This window comes from Lepidochelys olivacea (assembly GCF_965140295.1).
Source record: "Lepidochelys olivacea isolate rLepOli2 genome assembly, chromosome: 2".
Classification (NCBI taxonomy): domain Eukaryota; kingdom Metazoa; phylum Chordata; order Testudines; family Cheloniidae; genus Lepidochelys; species Lepidochelys olivacea.
The window spans coordinates 234,921,156-234,942,290 of record NC_140412.1 but is presented as its reverse complement, the minus strand read 5'-3'; the positions used below and the strand labels follow the sequence as shown (position 1 = coordinate 234,942,290).

At 44.2% G+C, this 21,135-nt stretch overlaps 1 protein-coding gene across 3 annotated transcripts in view; it reads right to left on the bottom strand.

Moving 5' to 3' along the window:
• Positions 1 to 1,649: 1,649 nt before the first annotated feature.
• ARMC3 (armadillo repeat containing 3) overlaps positions 1,650 to 21,135 on the bottom strand; it is a 111,995-nt gene continuing 92,509 nt past the window's right edge. For 2 of the 3 annotated variants that reach the window (XM_084618244.1, XM_084618245.1), the window contains exons 18-20: positions 12,819 to 13,022; positions 6,088 to 6,250; positions 1,650 to 1,934 (exon numbers count right to left, since the gene is read on the bottom strand). In XM_084618244.1, the coding sequence (XP_084474370.1) occupies positions 1,725 to 1,934; positions 6,088 to 6,250; positions 12,819 to 13,022 (577 nt within the window). In that variant the 3' untranslated portion in view covers positions 1,650 to 1,724. The remainder of the gene's footprint in view (positions 1,935 to 6,087; positions 6,251 to 12,818; positions 13,023 to 21,135) is intronic. The other variant, XM_084618246.1, reaches the window with a different exon arrangement.

Here is a 21,135-nt window from a genome sequence, read left to right as displayed (position 1 = left end):
ACCCTGCAGCTCCCAACCAACAGGGCTGAATGCACGGAGGTCGCTGGAAGTCATGTATTCTATGACTTCCGTGAAAAAATCATAGCGTTAGCCATGGCCTCTTCTTCACTCTGCACAAGCTGAAGGAGTTCTATAGCTTATGTGTCTCTGACACCCCCAAGATACTAAGTACTGTGGACTACTCTCCATCTTCTGAATTTTGGATTATTTTTTCCATTCATATCTCATTTCTATTCCATATACTATCTATGGACTCTATATATGAAGGCTACATCACTGAACCTGCATTTGTGAATTGTACAGATTCCAGCAGCCAAGGCAGTCGATGACTGACTGGCTTGACGACCTAGGTGGAAGAATGCCTACATAGTCAAGAGAAAGCAATGATTTATTTTTTCAAATATCCAGAGAGTTATATTTAATTAAACACTGTAAAGGAAAAGCTCAATGTAAAATTCACCTCAAATGCTTCCATGGAACTTCATGTACCCTGTTGATGTTGAGTCAACTTTGAACTTGCACGTGATTTGTTGTCAATTTTTGCTAGCCAAGGGCATTTCTTCCTGGTGATTTATAGTTTTCAAGCAACAGAATTCAGTTCATATAAAACTAAACGCACAACAGAAAATCTGCCTCCAAAACAACTGCACACAAATGACATTTTTGATAGAAATCTTGTCAAAGTCTGCAGTGTACAAAGTTGTTTGTTTTGCTGAGGGTTTACTTGTCAAATAGTGTCTACTTGTCAAATGTGTTTGCTACGTGTCTAGAAAAGTATTTTTCATTTTTTACTTCAAATGACTTGCATTTTGTTTCTGTTTACAACCAAAGAAGAGAAAACGTTACCAAACAGCCCACCAGGAAATCACACCACATGTCTGTAGAGTTGGGGCAGAGGGTGCGGGAGGAATGGTAGTGTCTCGTTTCATCAGTAGTCATGAATGCAAATACAACCTCTCATCATATCTCTCCAAAGCATGCATTCAACATGCTGATGACCCTGGTTATTGATGGAAGCACTTTGTTGACAATCAGCCAAGCCTCCCACAGGCATAATTAAACCACCCCCAATGAGTGGCAGTAGCTATGTCGGCGGGAGACGCGCTCCCGCCGACATAGCTTTTGTCAGTGAAACTTATGTCAGCAAATTTTTGCCGACAAAACTGCTGGTGTAGACAAAGACTAAGACAATTCCTAGTACTCTGCTTATTTTAACAAAAACTATATTATAAATTGGTTTAACCATGTCTAATTATTTCATTGGCTTTGTATTCTCCTCACCTCGTATACTCCCATTAACATCAATGGAAGATGAGAGAGCCAAAGGAAAAGTTCTTAAATACTTTAAACACATTTACTGGGAGAAATGATAATGCACAGTCAAGTATTATGCTCACCAATATTGACAGTCTGGATTTCTACTTTTTATTCTATAATAAAGCATCAAATAAAATAAATAAAATGTCTAAGATGTCAAATTCGGATACCTAAAATGAGATGCTTAAATTCACATTCTGGATCACAAACAAGGATTTAGAGTAGACACCTAAAATGGATATTTAGAAACCGAAGTGCCTCTTTAGACAACTTAATGTAGGAATAGGTGCTTTAATTTCAGCATCAAAGTTTGGAAGTGTGGCCCACAAATCTTTATGTTTCATACAAATTTATTAATGAAATCTCTTTAAAAATATTTTCTTTTTGAAAGAGATCTGACATTAGAATTAAATATGTTGGTAATGGTCTGCCTCTGCACTTCCTTGCTTCATTAAGCAGCCTGGCTGGTACATTAGATCTAAAATATACACTTGAGGAGGAAGCAGAAGCCCAGTTATTCCTTGAGGAGAATCGTCAACTAATTTAACTTCATTCCAAGCTCTGCCGTATTCTCCACGAACTAAACTACAGCCAATGCCAATTCTGTCTGCTATAACCTATGAAAGAAAACAAAAAGGAGTTAATGAAAGTCATTACTAGTTTCTGAAAGGTATCACAATACATTTAGTTTGTGAAATGCACCATTGGGCCACGGAAATGCTTAAACAAGAGAACAGCTGAAAGGTGCAGAGCCTTCCTAAAGGAGATTTGGTAATGGAGATTTTTCTGGATTCCCTGCAGGGTTCTGCAAACAGTAAGTTTTCACTGTAGGTCCTGGAGGGAAATTGCGTTTTTAAAATGTGATTTCCACCATATTCTAGTGGAGGAGCAGTGATATACAGTTATTATAAGTCTTTTCAAGAACTAACTCATTTTGTGTTATATAAGTCACTCCTCCAGGCATCAAACTGAACAGGGCACATGTGGTCCCAAGACAGAGTCTTTTCAACAAATTTAGAAAATATTGGAGGAGTTGTTTTTGAATTACAGCAGCCTAAGATAATTTACCAATACAAATAAAGATATATATGTTTGCTCTGCATATGTATACAACATGGAACATATGATGATGTTTGATACAAAGGTTTAACCGGCATGGGTTTGTGATTGCAACATCATTCATAAGCTTATCTCTCAACATTCAGACTGGCCAGTGTATGATACAAACCATTGCAATGTGTGACAGATGACTGAAATGTGGAACACCTGAGTTTTGTTGCACATTACACTATAATGACATATTGTAATTAGGCTTGGAGGATTAAATTTTCATTGGTAATTGTCGGCAAACATCAATATCACCACACACACACACACAAACGAATGAAAAAGTATTTCCACTGATAATAATCTAAATATGTGGATAGGAAAAGAAAGAAAAATGCTGCTTGAGAACTTATCAGAGTCGCACCTTAATGGGTATAAAACACATTGTTATGCCAGCATAAGTGGAGCAGGAGTAGGGCTGCCATTTAGGTAGGCCATTGGGAGCAGTCCTCCTCCTCCCCCGTGCTTCATACCACAAGTTAATGTTAAGAATGTCTACTTTAAGTAATTATTATCGGACAACCCCCCATCCAAAATTCATACAGCTCTGAATATTTAAACTGATAAAAATTGAAAAAAAGTATTCAAAATTAACATTCATATTATTTGTCGAAATTATAAATAAAAATTGAATTCTGCCAAGCCTAATTATAATTTTTTTAAGTATAAAAATTCTTCCAAAGGATGTTTCCTCGTTGTGTGAATGAAATAAATCAGTTTTGTAATTTGTTCCAGATGGCAGTGGGATTCTCATGACCTGCGCGTCTTGAACCTGGGTCGGCAGTAAAGCTGCTCTGGGCCCCTGCTCCTCTCTGACCCTTTCCTCCAACGAGCACAGAGAGGGAGCCTGGCTACCCCAGAGCCTTAGTTTTTGCAGGAGAGGAAGAGGGAGGCTGCGCCACATCATTTTCCATATGGAGCAGGGAGGAAGACGGATTAGAGCCTACCAGCCTGTGAAGAGACCAGCAACTCATTGTCTGCTCCACTTCCTCCTCCCTCAATCCTGTGAAAAACACAGCAGCTCAGCCTGCTTTAGTCTATTCTACCTCATTCCTCCATTTTCCTCCTCAAAAATATTGCTTCTGGGTTCCCTTCCTGGGACACTTGCTCTGCAACTTGGAGGGAAGTGGAGAAAGAGAGAAAGGACCAGGGAGCCCAATGCTACCCGAGGAGACTCTCTTTCTCCTTTCTGCACCCTCGCTAGCCAGCTGTTGCTCTGATCTTGTGGCCTGCCACATATGTATGTGGTGCAGCAGAAGGGAGGCAGAAGCTGCTCTACTGTGGGACGCACATATAATGTAGTATACCCGGCAGGTTGCTCATGAATTATCCCATCAAACAAGTGCTAGTACAGTCTTTACAACACGCCATTATTTAGTTTGTTTAGGCTACATATTTTTAAAAGAGCCAAAATATAAACAAAAGTACTCATTTAGAGGTGTTCTCAACCCGGGGGCACCTTATCCTTCCCATATTGTTGAATAAGAGAGGTCCTGGTTATATGGGAGAGGGAGTCCCGTGTGGAAGAGGTTGAGAACTAGTTTCAAAGTATTTAAAAAATTGTACTGGGACTATTTTTCATATCCCTCATTAAGTAAAGCCAGGCTCTCTTGGGACCATAAATGCACATACAGACTGCACAGGGAAAAGAAAAATTAAAAAATAAAATGTAGAACCCTTTAAAATCACATTATTATGTATGAAAAACCTACTTTGGGTAATTTTTGAAGTCCAAACTATCAAGTATTTCAGGTCCCAAAGCACACGTTGTAGGATCCACTGAAAAGCCGGGAAATTCCTTTTTGCAATAGGATAAAGTTCCCATTTCTAACTATGCAGGAAGGAGTAAAATTTGGGGGGCACACACAGGTGGTGTATATCCTGAATGCCACAGAGCCCAATTCTGTGGATATATCTACACTGCAGCTAGGAGTGTGCTCCTAGCTTCGGTAAACAGATGCACACTAGCTGTGCTTGAGCTAGCATGCTAAAAAATAGCAGTGTGGACGTTGTAGAATAGGTCGCAGCACAGGTTAGCCACCCAAGTTCGGACCCAGGGGGTCAGATGGGCTTGTACTTGGGTGGCTAGTCCGTGCCACTACCTCTTCCGCAATGTCTACAGTGCTATTTTCAGCACACCAGCTCGCTTCAAGCTAGTGCATATCTGTCTCCTGGACTGGGAGGCACGCTCCCAGTTGCAGTGTAGACATACCCATTATGTGGCTAGGTGGTGGAGGTTTGTTAGGGGGGCTGTTTGATTCCACGAGCCATTCCCTCAGTGGGAGGGTGGTCGTAATAACAGAAGGAGCCAATGGCAGGGGATGTTGAGGCTACTCCAGCCCATTGTTCCCCCAAGGAACTGTGCAACTCACGAGCTATTCACTGCTATCAGAATTTGAGCCTAAACTTTTCTACACTGTAAGATACAACATCAATTATTAAATATAAATGATACTGCTATTTAATGACAGAGTACTTTCCACAGGACAATTTATCTGCTCAATTAGATATTTTATTACAGTTAATGTAGGAAATATTTATGTGCACACTCACTTAGCTCATAATGGAAAAATGAGTATTTGCCCAACAGCACATGACATTGTAAAGTGTTCTGTGACTGTATAAGGTGGGCTGGGCAAACTTTTCAGCCCGAGGACCATGTCGGGGATGCGAAACGGTATGGCGGGCCGGATAGGGAAGGCTGTGCCTCCACAAACAGCCTGGCCCCCGCCCCCTATGCACCCCCTCCCACTTCCCACCCCCTGACTGCCTCCCTCAAAACCCCAAACCCATCCACCCCCCCACTCCTTGTCACCTGACCGCCCCCTCCTGGGACCTCCATCCTTAACCGCCCCCCCAGGACTCCAACCCCATCCAACCCCCCCTGCTCCCTGTCTCCTGACTGCCCCCCCCAAATCTCTGCCCCATCCAACCTTTCCCTGTCCCCTGACTGCCCCCCGAGACCTCTTGCCCCTTATCCAACCCCGCCTCCTTCATGCTGGCGGCAGGACAGGCTTATTGGAAAGCCTGGGAGGTGGGCGGGTGCAAGCCACACTGCCTGCGCGGCGGCGTAGCTGCAAGGGAGGGGGAACAGCGGGGGAGGGGCCGGGGGCGAGCCTCCCCGGCCCGGAGCTCAGGGGTCAGGCAGGATGGTCTCGCGGGCCGGATGTGGCCCGCGGGCCATAGTTTGCCCACCTCTGGTGTAAGGAAAGACCCTATGTCCTATCATAATGTATTACACATGAGCACCATTTAGAAGCTATTGTTGCAACAATTTTACATTTGCAGCATGAAAAATAATGAGCACTGCATAATTTAGTGCTTTACAGTTTACAGAAAAGGGAACGTATTTTGACTCACAATCAAACATTTTGGCTTTTTGCCTTATATCAAGGATTCTGCTGACATCACTTAAGACAAGTTCAACGATGCTTATAATAACAAGGATGTTTACAGAAAGAAGCTATAATGGCTTTCATTCAAAAGGAAATCAAATATTTGCCAAATGAAAAATGACTTAAATATATACACAAATAAACATCAATATAACTCAACAAGGTTCTAATATACTGTAGTTTGTGCTATCCCTTTAACAAAAATAAAGAATTATAATTCCATCAGTATTTTTAGATCAGTTAAGTGGTAAAGTAAATGCTAATATACCTTGAAAAGCAAAGCCCTGTGGTAGAAAGTCCCTTTCTTGATTTTCCCAATAGGTACAACATTGCATTTCAGTTCAAATTCAATTTCACTTATATGAAGTTCCCAGCTGAATTCATGTAATTTGTCTCTTTCAATTGGGCCACCCATCTTATCTGCAACAAACCTGTTTTAAGGTACACCAAAATCAATTAAATCTGTCATTTCTATCATACTTATCATGCTGAATGGTATAATGACAAAGCTGCGTAAATACAAACAATACCTGTATGACATATAAAAGTGTATTACTTTTGTTATCTATGCTTTAGTTTTATTGTTCAGTTTCTGGTACTAGAAGTCACCATTAAATAAATTAAAATGATATGCAGATCATTGGAGGTGAGCAACATAATGCCAATTATCAAGAGAGAACCAGCAAAAATGACATAAAATTAATGATAAAGTAATTCAGAAGCTAGGATTCATCTTTGAAGTTAGTAGAATCATTTGCGCTATTTACTATAATTCTCAGCCCTACCATTTGTTTTAAGTAACCAATATCAAAGGCATTAGAATATGAAATGAGAAAAATAAGGTCACAGCTAAAGACCATTGATTTATGAAAGCAATCCAATTAAATTTAAAGTTATGCATGTGTTTATTTGCTTTCTTGAACCAAGGCAAACATTTGTAATTGTATTGATTTGTATTTTATAATTTATGTATAAAAATGAATGGCCAAACCAAGGAAACCCAAGGTCAAAAATGCCTATGCAATTACTGTGATAGTGCACTACTATCAGACAACTGCACATACCAAAGCATTAAGCCCTGATTCAGCAAGTCCACCCCTGTTCATCAAAGCACTTAGGTACACGTTTTACTTTAGGCATGTCCTTAAGTCCTATTAACTTCAATGGTACATTGAAGACACAGCAGAGGTGAGTTTTAAGGAAGAATTTAAAGGTAGCGGATAGGATAAGATAGTGGCTTTATAATTTTTTATGGAATACTTCTTCCATGCACAGAGGGTACATAGGAGAAATCTGCTAAAAAAATCTGCAATTTCATTGGTTGCTCATGCCTATTCAAATGTGATATAAACAAAAATACAATAAGCTGTGGACTAAAACATTTTACACATAGAAACAGAGAAATTTTCGAATGGAGAAAATTGAATCTTTTTTTGAGTTTCCAAGCACAAAATTAAAACAATAAGTTATATTAACAACAGAAAAACACTTCCCTTCTCTTACCTTTGCCTCCTTCATATCCAGTTATTTCAAAAATAACTGAACAGATTTTAATAAAATTTTCCACAACCATTCATTTCTGGTATGAAACCAATCATGAGAAATTTCAGGCAGAAGGTATTTTTCTAAACTTACAGGCACCCGAGAATAAAAGTTCAGAATGGAATTCTCTCTATCATAGCCACAGAAAGATTACTCTGATATCATAATGATGCATCTTGCTTTAAAGTGACTCCATGCAACCAAAGTTTTGCTAAGTGCCAGACAGTGGCTGGAGGGTGTTTATGAGCAGGTACCTTCTGTGAACACAAGATCTGGAAATTTCTTGCACCAGCTTTTCAAAGGGAAAAAGTGAGGACAAGGATGAGAAAACCAGTTACTCATCTTCGCGAAACTGATGTTCTTTGAGATGTGTTGTATATGTCCATTGCACAGTAGATGTGAGTGCATCTGGTGCACTAGTGCCAGAAAGTCTTCCCTAGCAGTACACATACGGGAGGGGGGCACCCCTCGGTGAGCTCCTCATGCTCCAAAGAGAGGGTATAAGGAGTGGAGCTGCCCCACTGGAAGCTGATGGGAGACTCTGATGTGTTGGGAAAGGAGGGTGGGTCACATAATGGCCATGTGCAACACATCTCAAAGAAATTCATTTACAAGAAGGTGAGTAACTATTTTTTCTTCTTGTTCTGTGTCCATTACACTGTAGGTGACTTCCAAGCTGTCATCCCAGGCGATGGGGCTCAGAGCCTCATTGGTAGGACTGCTTTGTCTCCATTTGCATCTTTCTTTGATATAGCAGACAGTCCATAACGTCTGGTGAATGTATGAATGGAAGACCACGCTGCTGTCCTGCAGGTGTCCATAATGGGGCCATGTGCCACAAATACTGCTGAGATTGAACATGCTCTAGTCAAGTGTGCTGTGAGTTTGTCAGGAGGCATTATCCCTTTGGCAGCAGATCACCAGCTGCATAACAATGTGTTATCTTTCAAGAGTCTCTGAGTTGTGATTGGTTGTCCTCTCATATGCTCTGCATAAGAAACAAAGAGCTGTGAAGAAATTTGAAAGGGCTTTGAAAATACTCAGTGAAAACTGAAGGTGGGGAGCCCTCTCTCATCCTTGTGAATAGGTGGCTTTGGGAAGAAAACTGGCAGGAAGATAGACTGATTCAAGCGAAAATCAGATACCATCTTTAAGAGAAACTTAGGGTGTGGTCTAAGCTGAACCTTGTCCTTGTAGAAAACTGTATGGCAGATCAGTGACCAATGCATTCTGTCCTCTCCTCCTCCTTCCGAAGGTGACGGTCACTAAGAAGGCTACTTTCGCTGATTGGTGTAGAAGCAAGCACAATGCTAAAAGCTCAAAAGGAGGGTCAAAAGTGAACACACCAGATTCAAATCCCAAGAAAGTTTTGGGACTCTGATAGGTGGAAACAATTTATCTCGACCTTCCAAGAATCTGGTCGTCACAGGATGAGTGAAAACAGTCTTACCCTTTATGCAAGGGTGAAATGCTGAGATTGCAGATGCACTCTAATGGAGCTATGGGATGGACTCCTTAAGGTGCAAAAAGTAGTCCAGAATTGTTTGAATTTTAGTTTGAGCTGGGAACACATTGTGGGGGGCTGTTCAGATGGCGAAATGCTTCCAACTGGTCTGGTAAGTAGCTTTTGTGGGAAGGTTTTCTACTATTAAAGAGAACATTCTGGATCCCTTTTGCATTTAACCATTGAACCGTGCTGTGAGGTGCAGCACTAGATGAGGTCTTCTGTTATCAGTAACAGCAAAAGTTTTTGAGGCGGCAATTTGTGGAGGTCTGATTACCAAATCTGTCTCGATTGCACAGGTTGGAGCTATAAGGATCATTCTGCCATGATCTTGCTTGAGCTTGATAAAGACCCTGGGAATCAAGGGTACTGGTGGTATGCATAGAGCAGGTCCATGTCCCTTGGAAAATGCCTGATATTGATCTGGAACTGTGACCTGCCCTGGAACTGAATCAGGGACACTTCCTGTACTGCCAAGTGGTGAACAGATACACTAATGGGAAGCCTCCTATGCAGAACATCCGAGCTAAAATGTTTGTGTTGAGATACCATTTGTGGTTGAAGCATCTGCTCAGATGAGATGCCCGGAGAGTGACCAAGCTCCGAATGAACCAATTTCACAATGTGACAGCCTACTGACAAAGGATGCCTGACCTGGCGCCCCCTACTTGTTCACATAAAACATCACTGTCCTGTTGTCGCTGAGTATCTGGATAGTCTTGCCCTGAATGTGAGGCAAGAACCATTAACACAAAGAGAATATTATGCACATATCGAGTATGTTTATGTGTAAGCTGGCCTCGTGGGCAGTCCAGAGCCTGTAGGTCACCCAGATGTGCTTCCCAACCCATGGCTGAGGCAAGTAAGGATACATGTGGATGTCTCTTTCATGGAGGCAGGCCACCACTACTGCCATGGACTTGTTAAAACCCTCTGTGACAATGAGGGTTTGAATGGTAGGATGGTGAATTGATAATTTCCTACCATGAACCTCAGAAATTTCCTGTGGCCAGGATGGATCACCACATGGAATTAGGCATCCTGTAAGTTAAGGACAGCATTGCTGTTAGCTCAGCACAGCCCCACCTTGTCCCAAAACAATGGAACAAGAGCATAAAAGGAGATACTTTTACAATAACGTTAGCCATGTAAGTCAACTCTTTGGAACCTCAGTCTCCCTCCTCCATCCATTAAGAGAGTCTTATATCCATTTACTGGAAAACTGGATCTAAGGGGGTGATAATCATAGCTAGGGACACCATCCAGAATATTATCTTCTTGATGTATTTGGTCAGCTTCCAAAAGTCTAGGATGGGTCTGAGATCCCCTTTGGCTTTGGGTATTAGAATATAATAAGAATAATCCCCACTGCCCTGATGCAGATGGCTCTGTGAGACAGAGGCTCCTCCTCTATGGCTCTCAAAGACCATAGGGTTTGCACTTGTTGTCTTAGTACAGACTTGGGAGAGGGTTCCCAGAAGAGGGACCAGGTACGGGCATGGGAGGAAAGGACAGAAAGGCAATGCAGGGTATATCCCAATTTCACCATGCTTAGCACCCATTTGTCTGAGGTGATGGACTCCTAGGCATGTGAGAAATGGGATAACCTTTCCCAGAAAGGAGAGAAAGAGCAAGTGAGAACCAGGTCGAGTAATATGCTGTCCTTGACATATGTGTCAAATTGGCTGCTCTGAGGCCTGGGGATGTGTAGATGAAGAGACCAAGGAAGGAGAAGCCATCAGCTTTCTCCTCTGCAACCTTTGCTCCTCTTGGATTTGTCAACCTGATGGAAGGGGTAATACTGCTGTCTAGGCTGGCATTGAGGACGATAGTTTGTCCTCTTCATCACTGGAGTACAGAGGCCCATGGGCTTCAGAACCACTCTTGCATCATTCAGAGTATACAAAGCCTCATGTGTTTTAGACTAAAACAAGCACGACCCTCAAAGGGGAGGTCTTCAATTGTCTGTTGCCCCTCCAGAGACATCCCTGAGCACTGCAATCAGGAAGAATCATACATAGGATATATCTACATTGAAATTAAACACCCAAGTCAGCTGACTCTGACTTGCAGGGCTTGGGCTATAGGGCTCTAAAATTGCAGTGTAGATGTTTGGGCTCAGGCTGGAGCCTGGTTTATACATAGCTGAATAAACAGAGATGAATACGTGTCTTGTCAAACTTTGCAAGCATCTGGAGAATCATTTCTCAGACCACTGTATATCACAACATTAAAAGGGAGGGGTCACTTGCAAGACTAAGGAGGGTCTGGTACCAAGATAGCTAGCCTCAGAAACCAGCCATGGACCTGGTAAAATACTAAAGGGTAAGCTGGGAAGAAGACAAAAGCAAGCAGACTGTTCAGAGGTGAGGATTCAACCTAGTGTGGCTGTGATTACAGCCTGGACTTGTTAATATCAGTCAAACACAACACTGCAATCAATATAACTATTGAGCCACACGTTGATATTGATATCCTGTAACATGCAATGCAATGTGATGTACTGGTATTAATAATAATAGTATCTTCAAACATCATCATGTTTATTATGGCAGTGCCCAAGGACCGATCAAGAATAGGGCCCCACTGTGCTAAGCTATGTAAACACACAGAGTAGCAGACAGTCTCGTCCCCAAAAGGTTTACAATATAAATAAATAAGGACTTATCTTCACTTACAGCTCTACTATGCTGATGGGAAAGCTTCTTCCGTCAGTGTAATTAATTCACGTACCCAAGAGGCAATAGCTATGAAGCTCTCCCGTCACCATAGCACTGTCTACACCGGGGATTAGGTTGTATAGCTACGTCACTCAGGAGTGTGGATTTTTCACACCCTTAAGCGATGTAGTTATACTGATATAGGTCTGTAGAGTAGACCTGGCCTAAGACACACACAGGTTGAGGGAAGGGGTCTAACACACAAGCAGAGTGGACTATGTGATGGTGGCAAATGTCAGTGTAGATGAGCGGCTACCTCACAGCACCCTCTGGGGGTCTCAGGGCAGCCCTGCATGCAACCCTTCATCTCAATTTCCTTTTATGGATCACCCAAAAAACTCTACACAGGGTTTTTCCAGTCCATTCACAACAGCCATCTTTAGGGTCAGATTTCTTAACTTAAAGTTCAAAACTAAACACAAAAGTCTTCTCTCCAGCCTTCAGCTGGGTACAGCCCAAATTCCCCATGTCTGGTCAGAGTCCTTACTGCCTGAGGGTATATCTACACTTAATCGGCTACAGAATCACAGCCGCAGTGCTGCAGCTGTGCTGCTATAGCGTTTCTGTGTAATCCAACTCCCCAAGAGGCAGCAGCTGAGATGATGGAAGAATTCTTCTATTGACCTAGTGCTGTCTACACAATGGGGTTGGGATGGTTTAACTACATTGCTCATGGGTGTGGATTTTTCACATCCCTGAGAGACATAGTTGGGTCAACCTAACCTTTTAGTGTGGACCAGGCCTAAGTGTAGACATACCTAGGCCACATGGTGGGGGAGGGCAAGCACCACCTGGGTTCCAGTTTCCCCAGACTGTGGGGTCGGGGGGGCTCCCCTGCACCATTTTGGGTTGTGGGGGCTCTACAGAGGGGTAAGGTCCTGGCGGGACCTCATTTTGACATTTTCAAAATGAAAAATTCCATTTCTTTGGCTTGATACAACATTATATCCATAAATTTAAGCTAATTATAGTAAAAAAAGCTTTAAATAAAAAAGAGCAAAATCTAAAAGAAACACCTTGACATCGCGGACCCTAAACATTTCGATTGACCCCAACTGAATTTTTTTTTCACATCGCAGGTTCACAAAAAAAGTATTTGACATTTTGACTTTTTGTCCCAGTTTGGGACGGGAAAACTTTTCAAATTCTCAAACATTTTCCTGGAGTGGAAAAAGTGTTTCCCACTCAACTCTACTTATTTGTATTTTGTTTCAGACACAGTACACTACTCACTGTGCGAGTGCCACAACCTGTTCCTTGGTAGTAGTTAATGGTAGGATTGTTTTGGAAGCATCCATAATGTAATCCAGTAAAATGCAGTCAAATGGTGGCAGCCATGGTACCTTTTCAAGAATTACTTCCTGCTGGATTTTAGACATTGTTTGCAACTCTTCTTCATCTTTTGGTTTTTCTTCTTCTTTTTTTCCTTTCCCTTTTCTTAAATAGAAAATAATGGATGTTTATTTAGAATGATGTAATCTCTCAGAGCCAAATTCCAGCTGCATGGCTCTGTGTAGGGACACAGCAGGAAACCCAATTTTGGGGGAGGAGCCTGGAAAGTTTTCTCTTCTGATTCTGAACGCCTCCAAATCCACAAAGAGGCTATTTCACAGGACCTGTGAACACTAGTTGTGGAAGATGTTCTGAGGAGGGGCTTAGGTACCAAGTAACATTGTCTGCATGTCTGTGCTCACATAACCCTTGACCAGACAGCTACAATGACACCAAGCATACCTCTCCCTATAAGGACTGTTTGTACTACTGGATCTGCAGTGGTAAGCACTACCAATCTGAATATAGGCACATAATAATAAGAGGTTTCTATAACCAGGGCCAGCCTTACATAGAGGCGAACTGGGCGAAAGCTCAGGGCTCCGTTATAAATGGGGCGCCTCCAGAAGCAGGAGTGCCCCGCCCCCTGCTGGTGTCTGCAGCCCCGCGGCTCTGCCCCCTGCCTTGGAGCTGCCCCTGGCCAACTGCTCCTGGGAGCTTCCTGTTTGGTGTACGGGGGCGGGGGATGCTGCCCCCCCAGCCCATGTACCCAATTTCCACAGAGCAAGGGGTGTGTGTGTGTGTGTGTGTGTGTGTGTGTGTGTGTGTGAGGACAGGGCTCACTGACAGAGGGACAGAGCGGCTTTCCTTCAGGCTGCTGAGTGTCACTTTCTTAAAGGGGCAGTGCGCAGTCACTCACACACTCCCCCAGCTCACATACGCTCTCTCTTTCACACTCACCCCCCCAGTACATACTTTTGTTGTTGTTATTACTTGCTGGTACTTCCTGCAATGCATATATGTTCTCTGTAATTTTATTATTTCAAAGTGCTATTATTTTAGTTTTTTGACTGGTCTGTGCATTTCATAATTTTATTTCTCTCTTATGCTTACATTTAATTCTTTAAGTAGTGAGTTCTAAAATGCCTAACCTGTCCTGGCTGGAATAATTATCATTATTACTTGTATTATCATATTGTGCTTTGTCATTCATTATTTAAAGTGGTACGATCAAACAATAGTATCCTTCTAGAACAGGAGTGGGCAAACTTTTTGGCCCAAAGGCCACATCGGGGTACGAAACTGTATAGAGGGCCGAGTAGGGAAGGCTGTGCCCCCAAACAGTCTGCACCCCTACCCCCTATCCGCCCCCTCCCACTTCCCGCCCCGCTGACTGCCTCCCTCAGAACCCCTGACCCATCCAACCCTACCTTCTCCTTGACCCCTGACCATCCCCTCCCAGGACCCCCCCCAAACCACCCCCGCCATCCCACCCCCTATCCAACCTTCCCTGCTGCCTGTCCCCTGACTGCCCCCCAGCCCCTATCCACCCCCCCACCCCCTGACAGGCCCCCTGGGACTCCCATGCCATATCCAACCCCCCCATTCCCCTGACCGCTCCCTGGGACTCCCTACCCAACCCCCCACCACCACAACGCATGCCGCTGCTGCCCCCTTACCATGCTGCTCAGAGCAGCAGGAGCTTGCAGCCCCTCTGCCCATGCGACGGCGTGGCTGCAGGAGAGGGGGAACAGTGCGGGAGGGGCCAGGGGTCAGCCTCCCTGGCCAGGAGCTCAGGGGCTGGCAGGATGGTCCTGCGGGCCGGATATGGCCCGCGGGCGGTAGTTTGCCCACCTCTGTTCTAGAATGTAACTTTAGCTTGTATTAACCTTAGCAGTGCCAGTTTAAAAAACATTAGCTAAATACATAACTTTAGACACTGGGCAGATGAAGGCTGCTTATTTTCAGACTGTATTTTTAGTTATAGATGTAAAATAACTTAAAATTTGCATGAAAATAAATGCAGTTCCAACTATGATACCAAAAGCAATGATTGAGTCAAATATTAGTGAGTCACATACAAGATTATGATTGGTAAACATAAATGCCAAAATAATTAGAAAAATAAATTCCCTTTCTTAATAAAAGAGGGAAAAAACCCTTAATCACATATGTTAAAATTATGTTTTTAGTGAAAAACAATTGACTAAAATAGAGTAGATAATGGCAGTAACACAGATTTTAAGCAGATTTTATTTATCTTTATGTTTCGCTAATAAAGATAGTGTACAAAGTATCAAATGTGTTTCTGATATCTGTGTTAAAGCTCTAGAACTGATACCTCAAGGCTTGGGATTGGGAATATCTTGCTGTATTATCTCCTGATTGTTCTAAATTTACATATAAACTTTAAAAGTGGCTTTAATTGGAGTTTGTATATATTTTTTCTTTCTTTATATAACAATTAGATACAGTGCTCCTGTCAGCTAATTCCTAAGTTATTATCTGCAAAAACCTTAGAGTTTTCAGGTGCCTAAGTAGTCCCTGGAATCATGGTTAAATTTTCCTTCCCCGGCCCCCCTTAAATCTGAAATGGCACCCTGGGTGAGCCAGGAGGGCCATGGGCTCTGGCAAGATGCAGCCCCCATGTGACAGCATGAAGCCCGCCTTGAGCCACATGTTGAGCAGCAGGCACCACGAGCCACAACAGCAGCGCAGAAAGGTGGCAATACACCATATACCATGCCACCTTTACTTCTGCGCTGATTTAGGTGGTGGCATTGCCTTCAGAGCTGGGTGCCCAGCCAGCACCCGCCAGTATCAGGCTGACCTGCCAGTGCTTAATTAGTGCCAGGGCTGAGCTCTAGCCTCTGGCATCTCTTTCAATACAAATTAAACACTGGGGGAGGCAGCAGGATACAGAGGTGATGGGGGGGGGGGAAGCCCAGGGAGCCCATGGGGGCCAGGAGTGATGGGGCAGGGGACACCAAAATACAAGTTCGCCCAGGGTGCCATTTTTCCTAAGGCTGGTCCTGTCTTTAACATACATGTAAACCCATTTTTGAAGCATTTTTGTAATTAAACAGAATTTGGTTCCATACAATGTTGGTAGTTTACAAACAAAACAACTCCTATGAGTCCTGTAAAGTTTTTCACTGTGACTTCAAACAAACAAACAGGGACTCAACAAAATGGTTGAGCAGGTAATACAAAACAAGCTGCTACAAACCTCAACTACTAGATGACATGTCCTATTAAGATTTCATAAGAAGTCTATGTATTTATTGATTATTCATTGCACATTCTGCATTCTTCCCTGGAGCTTATGATTTGAGAAATGCATATGATCATGAATGGCAATCACAAGAGTCTAGCAAAAATGTAAACTAAACATTAGGTTAGACCAGATAAACTTGTGAAATTTATATACTTTTTTATGTGGTAACTATAAAAATCTATATATTACTGGATATGTCATCCAAACATATTTCCAAAAGTGTCACAAACATAAATTTAATACCTTTACAGGCAGTTTGAGCACTTTTAGACAAAACGGTACATCAGAAGCCTGCTAAATCATCAAGAGGACAATAAAATAACCTGACGTGTCAGCTGTACAAAATTCCAGATTACAAAATTCCAAACTTTATACATATAGTTTTAAAAGGCACTACTAGATATTGTAGAAGAGACAGTTACTCACCTTGCAGTAACTGAGGTTCTTCGAGATGTGTGTCCTTGTGGGTCTCCACTCCAGGTGACAGTGCGTCCCAGCAGTGCCTGGTCGGGACGCATGTGCTCAGCTGCTGTCTTGCAGTCTCATTAGAGTTTGCTTGAGCACGTGTGTCCCACACCCCCCTCAGTTCCTTCTCTACCGTGGAGATGTCAGAATAGTACTCCAAAGTAGAGGGGAGGAGGGCGGGGAGTGGAGCACCCACAGGGACACACATCTCGAAGAACCTCAGTTACTGCAAGGTGAGTAACCTTCTCTTCTTCTTCGAGTGCTGTCCCTGTGGGTGCTCCGCTCCAGGTGAATGTGAAGCAGTACCCACTATGGCTGCTGAGACTTCGGAGTTGCGTCAGTGACGACAGTAAACAGTACAGCGTGGCCTACTATGGTGTCTGCCGTGGTATCCTGTGTGATAGCATAATGTTTGTAAATGTGTGGTCGGATGTCCATGTGGCCACCTTGCAGATATCAGTAATAGGTACGTTATGGAGGAAGGCAACGGATGTTGACATCGCCCTAGTAGAATGTGTTCTGACGCCCTCGGGTGGTTGGGCATTCTGAGTTCGGTAACAGGATTTAATGCAGTCAGAGATCCACTTGGAAAGTCGTTGCTTAGAGATAGCCACACCCTTCGATCTCTCTGTAGTGTAGACAAATAGCCGAGGGGATTTACGAAATGGTTTAGTTCTGTCTAGATAAAAAGTGATTGCCCGGTCTGATGTCAAGGGTATGTAGAGCTGCTTCGTGCGGAGTCTTATGAGGTTTGGGATAGAATGCAGGTAAGTTAAGGTGGAAGGTGGACATCACCTTAGAGAGAAATTTAGGGTGGAGTCGCAAGGTAACGCCCACGCAGAGGTTCTCTGGTCTTGTCCACCATTGTAGGGAGGCTAATATGTTCGCTGGAGGACTTAGCATCATGCAGAAGCTGTGTCTGCTGGGTTTGTAGTTGGAGTTGAGCCAATCCTGAAGACATCTCATGTGCAGCCTGGTGTACTTGACCACCAAGGTGGTGGCTGCCGTGTGGCCAAGGACCTGTGGGCAAATTCTTGCCTGTAACCTGGGACGAAAGGATAGCATGCGTATGAGAAGTGTAATAGCGAGGAATCTGTTGTGTGGGAGTGAGGCTCTGATTTGAATTGAGTCCAGGTGAGCTCTGATGAACTCAATTCACTGTGTGGGTGTCAGGGTGGATTTTTGAAAGTTTATTTACAGACCTAAGCTGTGGAAGAGGGAGATGGCGAAACGGGTAGCTCATAATGTCTCGTTAGGGTCTTGGAGAATATTCTCGGTGCTGTGGAAAGTCCGAAATGGAGTACCCTATATTGAAAATGGTCGTGTCTGAGTGTGAATTGCAGGAAATGTCTGTGTGCTGGATGAATGGATATGTGAAAATAGGCATCCTGTAGGTTGAGGACTGTGAACCAGTCCTCTTGATCCACCGCAGGTATTATTGTGCCCAGTGTGACCATCTTAAATTTCTGTACACGTATAAATTTGTTCAGTTAGCGTAGATCTAGCATAGGTCTCCATCCCCCGCTCTTCTTTTGGGTCAGAAAGTAGTGGAAATAGAACCCTTTTCCTTGATGTTATCTTGGCACAGATTCCTGTGAGATGTAGAAGATGAGCCACTTCTACGCGAAGTAGGTGCTCGTGAGAGGGGTCCCTGAAGAGGGACAGGGAAGGGTAGGAGGGTAGGATATAAAAGGGATGGAGTAACCTGACTGAATTATTTCCAGGACTCAACGATCCTGTGTGATCTGCTGCCAGGCATGGTGGAAAACCTGCAGGCGGTGGCCAAACAGGCATTGGAGTCAAGGGGTGGTCGCGCAGACCCTCAACCAACACTTCAAAATTGTTTTTTGTTTCCCGATGGGTGGGAGGTAGCTGGTTGTGCCTGGTTTTGTCTGCGTCTAGGAGGTCTAGTGCGATTCCTGGTTATATTGTATGGTCTGGGCTGGGGCTGGTGATATTGTTGTGTGTGTGGCCTCTGATAAGGTTGATACCATTGTCTCCTGGGAAGGGACACGTAGATGCCCAGGGTGTGCAGGGTTGCTCTAGAGTCTTTCATAGTGTGAAGAACTTCATCATTTTTTTTTTAAAAAAGTTTATCTTTATCAAAGGTGAGGTCCTCCACTTTGGTTTGCAGGTCTTTGGGGATACCGTATGCAGACATCCAGGAAGATCTGCACATAAACACTGCAGTTGCGGTAGTGTGGGCTGCTGTGTCTGCCATGTCCAGAGATGCTTTGTAGGGCCATCCTGGAGACCAATTAGCCCTCAACAAGGACTGACTTAAAGTCTGCTCTCCTGTCCTCCAGGATATGGGAGGTAAAAACAAAGAGCTTATTGTAATTGTCAAAGTCGTAGCTTGCAAGTAGGGCAGAATAGTTTGCAATTCTGAATTGCAAAGTGGAAGAGGTATAAATCTTGCGGCCCAAGAGGTCAAGGTGTTTGAGGTCCTTGTCTTGTGGGGTGGGCTGGTATTGCGGCTGTTTCATCCCGTGTGTCACCGCATCCACTACAAGAGAATTTGGTTGTGGATGGGAAAATAAGAAGTCTATGTCCTTAACAGGAACATAATATTTACGTTCAGCCTTTTTGCAAGTTGGTGGGATAGAGGCTGGGGTGTGCCAAAGGGTGTCAGCTAGTTCTAGGAGTGCTTCATTTACGGGGAGCACAATCTTTGAGGGCACAGAGGGTTAGAGGATTTTGAGGAGTCTGTGTTGTGTCTCCTGGACCTCCTCTAAAGGGATGTCCAGGTTGAGTGCCACCTTCTTGAAAAGTTCCTGGAATTGCTTAAAGTCATCCATATTCTGTGGAGGTGGAGGCATGAGGGCTCTGTCTGGAGCTGATGGAGAGTTAGGAGTCGGTGAATCAGGGTATGGTTCATAGTCCACCTCTTCAGGGAGGGGGTTCAGGCGCTCTAGAAGAAGGTGGAGCTGGAGATAGGGGGCAGAACATGCTTGTGGACTGGTGGAAGAATCATGAGGATGAGTGGCAGCAGGAACCGGCCAAGGGTACCACTGAGGCCAAGGCATGGGATAAGAGAAGTGAAGTCCTGCCCACGGGGGAGCAAAGTAGGGAAACTGAGGCTGGTGCTTGTGAGCCGTGACCTGAAGTGTAAATGGTTCCGGTAGAGGAGGAGAGGCAGGTGGGGAGAACTCTGCCTGCTGCTGCACATCGGGCTCACTGTCAGTGAAGGTAGCCAGGTCAGGTGGGGTGAGCGGCTGGTCAAAGAGTGAGCACTGTGTGTCAGGGAGCGGGGAATCAGGCTTGGGGCCACTGAGATGTCGTCCTGATTTAAGAATTGCTGCTGCTCCCTGGGCTGTGACCCTGCTAAGCGTGATATGTGCTCAGAAGCCTGTATTGACTTCTGTTTTGCTTTCGCTGGTGCCACAGGCTGTTTTTAGGCACCCTGTGGGAGGTCCGCTCCTGCTGCTGGAGTGGTAGGCAGGCTTGGTGCCGACATTCTTGTCGGCACAGGAGCAGAACGCGCTGTTGGCACCAGGTCTATTTTCAGTGCTGTGGGGACCGATGCCATGGAGACCTTCCCGCTATGGGAAGTCGGGTCCCTGCCTCTGTGTTCTGTGGGAGCCATAGCTGAGGTGCTGGGATGGTTGGAGGCACCTGCCTTCGGCGCTATCAGCACTGAGGGTAAGGATCTTGCAGGAGATCCTTTACCGTTTTGAGAGTCTCTGGACAGAGACAGTTGGGCTTCCTTCCTCTTCGCTTGAGAGGGTGAAGCCGTGCTCCCAATCGGTTCCGACCTGGCAGGGGAGCATGAGGGAAAGGGTTTGCTATTGCCCGTCTCCATAGGTGGCTGTAGGGATTTCTCCATCAGGAGCATTTTCAGTTGCAGATCCCTGTCACAAAGAGCCCTGGTTTTCAGGCTGGTACAATGAACACACTTGGCAGGGATGTGTCTCTCGCCGAGGCACTTCACACAGCGAAGTTCCTTGACAGGAGGCACATTTCTTAAATCCTGAAGACCCTGACATTATTCCACTAGGAATGCCAGGGGAGAGTGTCTCAACGGGAGAGGAACTGGAGGAAAAAGAAGGTTTTTTTTTTTTAAACTAGGTAACTATTCTAAAGGAAGGGAAATAACTGGGATGTTTCTAACTAACTGTTTCTATGTCTTTGTACTTGTTTCCTTCAGTGACAGGAAGTGAAGAGAAGAGGTTCAGCACTGCCCTGAGTCCTGTCTTCAGCTGAGGACAGTTGAGAAGGAACTGAGGGGGGTGTGGGACACGCATGCTCAGGAAGACTCTAATGAGATCGCGAGACAGCAGCTGAGCACGTGCGTCCCGACCAGGCATTGCTACCGAAGATCTCCGATCAACGGTGCTGGGACGCATCGTCATCTGGAGTGGAGCACCCACAGGGACAGCACTTGAAGAACAACACTTTCTTTACTTACAAAAATACAAAAGACCCCACATCTTGTAACCATCAAGCCTTTCTTCAAAGAGTTTGAGACCTGAGAGATGCATAACTTGAATTTCCATCTCAAAGGCAAGTTTCTCATAATTCAACTTAATGAGAAGC